This window comes from Lactuca saligna, chromosome 3, assembly GCF_052625555.1.
Source record: "Lactuca saligna cultivar CGN05327 chromosome 3, ASM5262555v1, whole genome shotgun sequence".
Taxonomy (NCBI): domain Eukaryota; kingdom Viridiplantae; phylum Streptophyta; class Magnoliopsida; order Asterales; family Asteraceae; genus Lactuca; species Lactuca saligna.
Genome location: NC_136419.1, coordinates 84191216 through 84202083, shown reverse-complemented (window position 1 = coordinate 84202083; position 10868 = coordinate 84191216). Strand labels below are relative to the sequence as shown.

Sequence of the window (10868 nt, the reverse complement as noted above, 5' to 3'; positions counted from 1 at the left end):
AGACTAGCATATTTTAGTTTAATTATAATTATTATGGAGACATAATGAATTTAATTTACTATCTGACACAAAAGGTGTGGGATATGCACTCAGAATGATAATTATGAAATTGAGTATATTGGGTACAAGGGTTTCAAATGGCAACACCTTAGCAAGTCGAGGGGAAAATGCCCCTTGCGAGGTTCAAAGAGCAAGGCCCGAATATATAAATTTTCAGACGAAATACCGATAGACTTTTAAATTGACTATTTTAATAAACTTATTTGTTAATTTAAATAATACATTAAATTCAAAACATAAATCAAAATCTAAAATAAACTTTAAAAAATCATATTATACTATATTTCAAAATAGTTAAAAAGATTCAAATATTGAAAATATAGAACAACAAGTTAATTTAAATAGAAAACAAAAATAAAACTATTCTTGATTATCTTTTAATTTTTGTCTGAATAAGTGGTTTTTAATTAATTAGAAAAAAAAATATATTGTGTTAACTTACAAAAAAATAGTTCATATATTTATTAACCATCATGATCAAAATTAAAAAATAAATAAATAAATAATTTGTAAATTAATCATTCCTAACATTAAATTGTAATACTAAAGTAAAAACCATGTTTAATTTTATTTAAACACAAACTATTGATAGATACTATTTAATGATATGATATTGATAGAAGTCAATATTATAATTTGATTCAAATAATAATAAATTTATATATCAACTTAATGTAAAAGTAATATTTTATTGTTAATGTCTTTTTTCTTTCCAACATGTACATATAAAAAATTTAACTATATGGTTTTATTCTGTGCAATGCTAGCGTATTCTCCTAATAATGGTAACATATGGATTGTTATCGACCACTTAATTTAACCAAAACCATAAGTTTATGTCTTATGAATAACAATCAATACTTTGTTAATTTCGAGGATCGTGTTTCAAAAACATTAGTTTGTCTTACTACCTATTTTATGCGATACACGAATTCAGAAGGGTGAGAATCCAAGAAAAACCAATTCAAATTAGACCTGTATTTCAAATTGCATTTTCATAGATTGTGACACTAGTGCACCAAACCCAATGAATCTTGTCATCTACAACAAAATAGTCAAATGTTCAAAAAAATGAATGGAGAATATATTAAAATAAATGATGAGTACATAATATATACCTCTTAGAAGTTTTTTCCTAAAACAACAAAGGACCCATAATGTATAAGAAAGAAATACTTGGTATCTACCTCCAAATATTCTCATAAGCCGTAACATTCTATTATTGAAAGTGTCACCATTTTTAATGCATACTCCTAATCAACGATTGCTGATTTACTTCCTAGTTGCATATGAAGCTACTCCGGTTGAAGTCCTTACCTGAAGCTACTCCTAATTGCTAAAAAGTCATAAAGATCATGCAAGAACAATTAAAAAAAGTGTAGCAAGGAACTAGTTACTATTTCATTTGGATACAACATTGGAATATCACTAAATTTACAGGTACAGATGCAATATCTTGATTAATATCACAATATCGTCCAACATGTAACAACCCAATTTTCACATCCAAAAAATTTCATTTTTAATCAATACTTTGGAAACACATTTGTGAATAAACATCGTTTGATCCTATCATTTCATAACATATTTCGTGTCTGAAAACCAAAACATAAAAAAACCATAATATCAGAGTACAAAATCCCAGAATAACTCATGGTGCAGAAAACAATATGCGTGTATGATGTGTCGCTACCGTGCCAACTCCTTCCCCTTCGAAGAAGAGGTACCTGAAAACAAAACTGTAAACTGTAAGCACGAAGCTTAGTGAGTTCCCCCATCATACCACATACCATACAATCACATAACATACAGATACTATCAGGCATATCTGGGTGCCCGACCTACCCCTTCGGTCCTTTCGATCGGATACTGCCTAGCATATCTGGGTGCTGGCCTCCCCTTCGGTCCTTTCGACCGGATACTGCCTAGCATATCTGGGTGCTGGCCTCCCCTTCGATCCTTTCGACCGGTAACTGGGGACTATTTCAGCCCTACTACTACCACATAATATCATATCACACATATCATAATGTGGCTAGCATGGCTGAGTACTAAACTACCCCTTCAGTCCTATCGACCGGTAACTAGGGACTATTTCACCCCTACTACCACTATCACATAACATCATAACATGCTAGCACATAAACATATCAAGTAGTAGCAAACCTAGATGAATATCAAAAAGACAATCATCTAACATACAACTCCTACTGATGGGCCAACATTGTGGCCTTAGACCCACCGCTACTGGAAGATAACTCACCTCGAAAAATAGCAGCTGAAAGTCTGCTTTCTAGACGACTGACTGCTGCATCGGCAATCCTCCGGCTATAAATCCATAAGCATAGATTAGTCACTCCTAAATACCCTTAGGTCAAATGACTGAGCTACCCTTGGTCCAAGGTCAACTCCTTGGTCAAAGTCAACTTCCAGTTGACTAGACTCGCCGAGTCATGGCAAAGACTCGTCGAGTCCCTCTTCTACTATCCTAACACTAACTCATCAAGTCCCTTTTCCCAGTCACTGAATCACCCTTAACTCACTACTTGGGACGATTAGACCGACTCGCGATCCGACTCGCCGAGTCCGAGAACAACTTGACGAGTTCCAGGAAATCTTCAAAGGACTTGCCGAGTTGTTCATCCAACTCGTCAAGTCTAAGACCATCTTCATAGAACTCACGAGTCCCTTCAACCCTCCTCCCATACAGACCAAATCTGAGACATGCAACAGCTCCAAACCATAGATCTATTATCCTAGGGTATGCTTATCACGTAAGGTTGCAAACTTTACGTGCATGCATGGCCCTATAAGCTCCAAAAGGCAATTCCAAGCTCTTTAGGAGGTCATACACTCAATAGGGACTTCAATCACTTCAACCACAGAGACTTTACACTTCTAAGGTGTCCATAAGGTCCAGATCTGAAGTCCTTTCAGAACATAGAGCATAACTACATGGAGTTTGAGGTTTTAGGGCTTGAATACCATCAATTAGGGACAAAAAGGGGATCTAATGAACTAGTGATCAAGGTAGGAACTTTTCTACCTGAATGGAAGCTTCTCACAGTGTAGATTTCGGATCTACTTCCCCTCCTCGCACTCTTCAACCTCCTCATTCTTCTTCTAAGCTCCAAACTTCCTTCACAAAGCCAAGAATCACTCAAAAGAACAATGGGGCTAAAGTATCGCTCAACAGCTCTCTGGAAGTGTTAAGGACAAGGGAAGCCGAGTTAGAGTGTTTAAATATGGTGCAAACCCCTGAGTTCGCAACTTAAACTCTGCGCCTCATCCCGCTTCTACTCGGCGAGTCGGTCCTTCGAATCATCGAGTTCAATGCCAAAATTGTAAATCAATAAGAGGATTAAATACAAGAATACGTACCAAGAATCAGGTGCTACAAATCTCCCCCACTTATTTTAGACTTCGTCCTCGACGTCCGTTGCTCGCTCCTGAAACAGCTCGGGGTAATGCTCCATCATCTCGTCCACCGGCTCCCACGTCCAGTTCGACCCCTTCCGGTGCTGCAATTGCACCTTCACGAGTTCCACTCTTTTGTTCCTCAGATGCTTCAACCTCCAGTCAAGGATCGCTACAGGCCGCTCGATGTAATTCAGGCTGTCATCAACCTGAATGTCCTCCAAGGGTATCACCACTGAGTCGTCTACCAGGCACTTCCGCAGCTGGGAGACGTGGAAAGTACTGTGGATCTGACTGAGTTCGGCTGGAAGATCCAGCTAGTACGCCACCTTGCCCACCCGGACTACAACCCTAAACGGTCCAATAAACCTAGGACCCAACTTGCCCTGCTTTCTGAATCGGATGACGCCCTTCCAAGGCGACACTTTCAGGAGAACCATATCCCCGACCTGGAACTCCAGGTCTGATCGACGCTTATCGGCATAACTTTTCTGCCGACTCTGAGCAGTCTGAAGCCTGCTCCGGACCTACTAGTAGCCTTCATCATATTCATTTGTTTTTCTAGCCATAAGACACATGTTTCTTCCAGAATTCACATCATCTTCATCCCCATATGTCCAATATCCTTCCATATCTCTTGACGAAATCTTTTTCAATTATAGCCATTTCTCGTGCTCGGCTGACATAGTAAGAAGAGTATTTGATCTCTAGTTTCTATGTGACTTTATCCATATAATCCTTGGCAAAGTGGTTTCCATGAATACACTTGTGACCAGCAACCTTTGGTTTGACTGACTTTGAATTCTCACGGGATTCTGAGGAATGATTTGGTGACAGGATACATGGTTTGTAAGTAGGTAGGTTCTCTGAGGATTTAGGAAATGTTTGGGGATTACTTCGATGAGGAGCTTGGAAATGGTTGTGATACGGTCTGTGAGTAGGGTACCATGTCACTTGTATTTCATGGACAACAAAGTAAATTCTTGTTGAAAGTGAAGTTCGGAGTCCATTGCTTTAGGGTCGAGTTCTCCATCAAATGGATAGTTGGAATTAGCAAGAATAGGTAAAGTTGGTGGAGAGGGTTGATCATATGGAATAGGAGGGATAACAGTTCTGAAAGGGTTCAAAATAGAGGGGTTCGAAACTTGAGGATAAAAAGAACTAAAAGGAGCTTGAGTACATCCTGAGAGATCTCTTAATGTTTGATCAACATTTGATTCATGTCCTTGAATGTCATCAAAACTGCTGGTAAAGCTTTAGCTTTTTAAAAGATCCATTACTCTGAAGACACAATTTCACGTTTCCCCTTCCTTTACCAAGAATATTGATGAACTTGAGATTGTATGCTAGCGGAGTTTGGATAATCCCATGAGTTGTCATGCTATTGAAGACGATTCGGTATCTTTTAGAAGTCGAGGAAACTGATTCACCTAGAGTTGTGTAAAAAGTATCAAACTCGTTTCATGTTTTCTGATCCTCTGAACAAGGCTTGGAGAGTGTCCCAAATCTCTTTAGCAGATTTTCACAAATTAATGTGCTCAAAGAGAGCAGGAGGAACACCGAACACCATCTCGAAAAATAGAACTTCATATGCATGCAGTTTCTCAATGTCATCAGCAGTGAGAGGTGTTGGACGTTGTTCTTTTTGGCCCCTGAGAGTTGCAATTGCATCTCTTAAAACTTGTCTGGTTGGAACATGTGGACCTTCTTTCCATTGGTTCACCTTTTTCTTACACGTAATATTCATTCCATTGTGACTTTCCAGTGATCATACACTTCAACCACTAGCAATGGGGCATGAGAAGGGCAATCCACACTATTTGTTGTTTTCATTGAATACATTTGTTGAGAATTAGGAGTAGCCATTGAAGTTAAGATATTAGAGCACAAGTGCTATATTGAAGAACTTTTATCCTAAACACTGAAATGATTTAAATACCAAGGTAATTTCAAATCAATGATAATTTGTTCTTAAGGATTCAAAGATAAACACTCAAGCTCTGATACCAATTGTGAGAACAAATAATCAATGCGCAATGAAAAGGTTTGAAAACTTAAACCTTGATTTAATTTTATGATCATCATCTTCTCCTAATGTAAGGTTCCAGTCAAATCTGCTAAAGCCAGTTAAGACTTGAATGAGATATTCAACAAAGTATTAAAGTATAAATAAAAAAACTTAGAGTATAATCGATGCAAAGATATATAAGGAACGTGAATTGTAGGAAAAGTGAAAGTGATATAAAGAGAATAATAGCTATCTTTGGAGTAAAACGTGAATTGTTCACTTGTTGTTAATTGAAGAAACAATCACTCCTTTTATAGTGCAAGGAGGAACATAGTACAAACTAAGAAACATTCCTAGGAGTGGATAAGATGAGTGTTTGACAAAGTGATATCCAAAAAATACATAAAAGTAAGTCCTATAGACTACTACATCAACAATAAGACAAAACGCATTAAATGCTAAAACAGGCTTCTAATTTCGAAATTGCTCTTCATCTTAGAATGATCTTCATCTTGGAACTTCAACTCATCTCTGACTCAGCCGAAATTCAAACTTGATTACTTGTGATTGCTAGAGTTTCACTTTTCATGATTCAACAATGTGGATGCACTCTAATATATAACATGTTCCGTTATTACACATCGTTATTCTATTTTTGGTGATAAAAGAATTTTCTACTTCAAGAAATTCCTATATAACTTTAATAACATAGTAAAAATGTTTTTACCTTCTTTTATAAAAAAAAAATTATGTCATTAGATACTTGAAATTGGTTGTAATGTATTCAAAGTGCACCCGCCAACAGAAACAATTTGTTAAGAACATTAAATATGTATACATGGGAGTTTATCATGCAATGATGTAAAATAGAAATACATTTGTATGTTTGAATTAATTTTGTGTAATGATGAATTGTACTTAATGGCTGGAAAAAGCGCAAAATACTCCATAGTGATTTTGAATGAGGTTTTAGTACAAATTTGCATGGTTATTATGTGAATAAATTAAGGAGAAGAGGGTTGATAATATGTTGGAGTGTAAATATGTCATTTTTTATTCTTTTTCCCAATTTAGGCAATATACTTATTATTTTATCTATACTAACAATTCATAACCCATAATAGCAATGTAGTAGCACTCTTTTAACCAAAAATTACAATGTATCGTCTATTATAGCATTGTACTTCAATTTCTTTGCACCTAACATAAATTGCTAATGATTTCAACATCTATATCTATTTTATTCCGTTCTTAAGCATCTTATTTTCAGAGTCACTAATTATAGTGTCCTACTTTCGCAACCCACCAAACATCACCAAAAATAATCGGAATAAAATTAAGATTAAACAGAAATTCATTTAAAAATAAACAATAACAAATAATAATTATTTAATACTTAAAAGTAATAAAATATCATGTAATTATAATTTTTTTTTTCAAAAGCAAAGTAGTTGTAAGATATCTAATTAATAAATTGTGTCGTTTCTAGACCGAGAGGAGTGAGCCATCAAGACACTCAAAATGTGGATTTGGTAAAAAAAAAGTGTCTTTCTTAACACAATCTCACAAATTCACTCTTTTTGCAACTATTTGGCTGATGTGGCGATGTCGACACCACTCTTCATATCCTTAGCCAACCTCTTTTCTAAAATCATGTCATAGTCCTTATTTTCGAATTTCGCAATCCATTAATTTTCATGAGATTAGATAGATGGATTCATTGACTCAAAATCCGGTTTCATTAATCCACATTCGGATCTGATTAGGATCCAAATCATTTAACTGGTTTGCATGTGAGCCTTTATATAGAATACTATTAATATATAATATAACTAGGTGTAAAACTCATTTATTATATAGTTGATTAAAGAAAATAAAATAATAAAATATAAATAATAAGTATTTTTTTTTAAATAATGAATAAAGAAACATATTAATTGAAATTTAATATAATATATATTAAATTTGATACTTTACATATACAAATATAAATATTATCTAGTTTTTAATTTTAAAAATTAAAAAAAAAAAAACATAAATTGATATATGAATTTTATTTATTTAAAAAATATCACAAAACGAGTGTGAAAACTTATTAGAGATATTCATTCAACAAAATTATCATTTATTTATTATAGTAGATTTATTTTGTTTACCTTCAAACTTGAGTAACCTTTTATCTCTTAAAGCTCCGAATGTGTGGATTTGTTTTTGTGGAAATATAATTGTGCACGTAAGGATATATTTATGTGGACGGGGTTGTTTTTAAAAACATGCATTTACATCTATTAAATGAGCAAGTTCTGTTACTATATAAAAAGTAGAATTTCAACTTCAACCTTCTATGCTGTATGTATATACAACAACACTTGCATAAACTACAAACAAAATGCGACCAACTAATAATACGGGTATAGGGTTGAGGAAAGGTGCGTGGACTGCTGATGAAGATATACTTCTCAAGAAATGCATCGAGAAATACGGAGAGGGGAAATGGCATCTCGTTCCTTTAAGAACAGGTGGCAGATATTTATCTTGTAATTATTTCATGTTCTTTTGACCATTTTCTGGAGAAAAAAAAGAAGAAGTTAATATGTGTTTTCTTGTGTAGTTTCTTTAAATATTTTCATGTAAACGTCTGCAGGTTTAAACAGATGTAGAAAGAGTTGTAGGCTACGTTGGTTAAATTATCTAAGACCGAATATAAAAAGAGGTGATTTTGGTGAAGATGAAGTTGATCTCATGCTTAGGCTTCACAAGCTACTAGGGAACAGGCAAGGACGAATTTAAATATAATTCGACATAAACTATCATGTGAATAAAAGTCTATTTATTTATTTATTTTAATATGTATGGTTTTAATTTATTAAAGACAAAAAACTAGAGTCGTGGAAATTAGGCTTGTATTTTGAATATCATAAGTAGTTTTTGTTAATTCTAATGTTTGTGAAAAAAAAAAACTTAGTTTATCAACTAACTTGCTAAAAAGTTACTTAGAGTACATTTTTTCAAGATTTTATTTTTCAAATATACTCTTAATTAATAAACACATTGTTTTAAATTACCTTTTGTATTATTTCATATATTGTAGTTGGTTTTTAATGTACTTTATTTTTATCTGTTAACTTAAAAGCTAACAAATAATTTTAGGTGGTCATTGATTGCTGGGAGAATACCTGGAAGAACTGCTAATGATGTGAAAAACTACTGGAATACTCATCTTCGCTCTAATACCAAACACAAGAAAGAATCAAAAGACAATGAATCTTTACAACACACCATGGTCACCACTATTAAGCCTCAACCACATACCTTCTCCAAAACAATAAAGCAATACATGGCCGACAACCCACGGATTGTGGCTCACAATGGAAGTAACATATTAAGATCGTCAAATGATGGTGTTAACAATAACTTGAATACGACATTAGGGTCAATCTTGTCGCCGAATGTATTATTAGATGACAACATTAATCAGTATCTAGACGATTTATCATTTAATGATCGTGAAAACGAAATGAACAATCAAATTGGCTGGTCATTTGGTGGGTCTGTGAACGGAGAGGCCTCACATGTTGTTGAGCAAGAAGATGACTACAATGTTCTGTTTGATTTCCCCGTAGATGAGGCAATGTGGGACCTCACATATTAAGATTAACTATGACTTTTAAACATAATTTTCACCTGCATGTTCATGTATTAACTCGCATATATGAAGGTGCTATCGATCTATCAATTATTGATCATGATTTTTTGTTGCAAGCTTGCAATTCTAAGGTTGTGATAACGACATTAATGGTATCTCTGAATATCTTAGTTGAGTTTGTCCCTACATGTATGATAGAAAACAACGACTTTCTGAAGTCCGGAATAATGGCTTCGTAGAAGTCCAAATTTTGTTTATCAACCAATTATTTCAATGGTACCATTGGTTAGTTAGAATTTGGAATAACATATATTTTATATCTTATACAATGTTATAAAGTATATTAGGCACATCTTGATTTTTTAAGAGATATAATTTGTAAACTTTTTGTACAAATCAATTATGCTTAAATTACTCAATAATAATTGTCAAAAGTTTGAATATTTGAATTAAAAAAAGTAACTAAAATATTGAATGGGGAGCAAAATGAATATATATATATATATATATATATATATATATATATATATATATATATATATATATATATATATATATATATATATATTAAACTAAACACCAATATTAATTAAATTACATCAGTGATACAAACACACGGAAGATATAAACATAAGTATTTTATTTAAAAGTGATACATTTTTATTGCATAATAACTAATAATAAAATCTAATAATTTTTTCACTATAAAAAACTATTTGTCGACAAAAGCTATTGATCATCGCCGCTTTGCGCGGGCACACAATAGAATACATATATTATATAATATGCATAAATAAAAAGAAAATGTATTAGAGAACACATATAACACTCATCACTTACCCTGCTAGTACTTTCATATAGTACTTTATTTATTATAAGTTAAGTTCTAAATTAAAACGAAAAATATATGTCAAAAATAAGATCACGTAGTTGAATTTAGTCCATCAACTTATAAATAGGTAGTGAAATATTTTTTTTTTTGAACACTTGAATATATAAGAATATAATGTAAGATATACATAGAAGACAAGATTGTTTCTTCAACAGATGTTTATGGAAAGAGGATACATTTGAACATATATAACCATTTATTGAATTGCATTGTACCGATGTGTTGAATTATGAGTATACGTGACTTTTACTTTGATACCATGTTAGTATAACTTACATCGGTATATCTGTCATACCCTCGAACCAGACGGCGGAAACGTCTGGGGCTCGTGTGACTTTGATTTGAAATATCATCACAATAAATATATATGAAACATAACATCATCGTCACCATGCATTACAATATTACAACTGATATTGTTCACATCAAGTATTATGTTTGAATATTAAATGCCAAAAGTTCTAAGTATGATGAAACACTAATATAACAAAACGCCCATTAAATTGATCCACCGAACTTGCTTCAACAATTCCCTGAGAATACAGTTAATTTAAAAGGTCAATATAAAAATGTTGGTGAGTTCATAAGCATGTTTGTGAAAATGATTTGGATTATTCGTAAAACCCAAAAAATATGATATTTTCTATAAACAGTTTAACATGTTTGTGTCAGATCTCGTATTAATGCATGTGTATTATTGTTTATTAGATTGTATAAAGATAATGTAGAAAACGTGAAGAGAATGTCCCCATACAACCCGATGTTGTCTGTAATAGAGAATGTTGCCGTACCTACCCTCGAGGTTGAGTACCAGTACATGTATGTTCTTGAGTAATCCAAAGAAA

The 10868-nt window shown here is 33.2% G+C and overlaps 1 protein-coding gene across 2 annotated transcripts; it reads left to right on the top strand.

Annotated features, from left to right (window-relative positions):
- The first annotated feature begins 7786 nt into the window (after nt 1-7786).
- LOC145036972 (transcription factor MYB90-like) lies at nt 7787-9247 on the top strand. 2 transcript variants are annotated; one of them, XM_078985505.1, is made up of 3 exons: nt 7787-8007; nt 8130-8259; nt 8636-9247. In XM_078985505.1, the coding sequence occupies exons 1-3, from the start codon at nt 7875-7877 to the stop codon at nt 9135-9137; spliced, it is 765 nt and encodes a 254-aa protein (XP_078841631.1). In that variant the 5' UTR covers nt 7787-7874; the 3' UTR covers nt 9138-9247. The 2 variants fall into 2 exon arrangements, with proteins under 2 accessions (XP_078841631.1, XP_078841632.1); XM_078985506.1 differs by having other exon boundaries at nt 7788-8004.
- The last annotated feature ends 1621 nt before the right edge of the window (nt 9248-10868 follow it).

Excerpts from the sequence above, each read along its gene's own strand:
- LOC145036972 (XM_078985505.1), top strand. The coding sequence starts at position 7,875 with ATGCGACCAACTAATAATACGGGTATAGGGTTGAGGAAAGGTGCGTGG. Across the intron at positions 8,008-8,129 it reads CGTTCCTTTAAGAACAGGTG|GTTTAAACAGATGTAGAAAG; the intron begins GCAGATATTTAT and ends AAACGTCTGCAG. Across the intron at positions 8,260-8,635 it reads CACAAGCTACTAGGGAACAG|GTGGTCATTGATTGCTGGGA; the intron begins GCAAGGACGAAT and ends AAATAATTTTAG.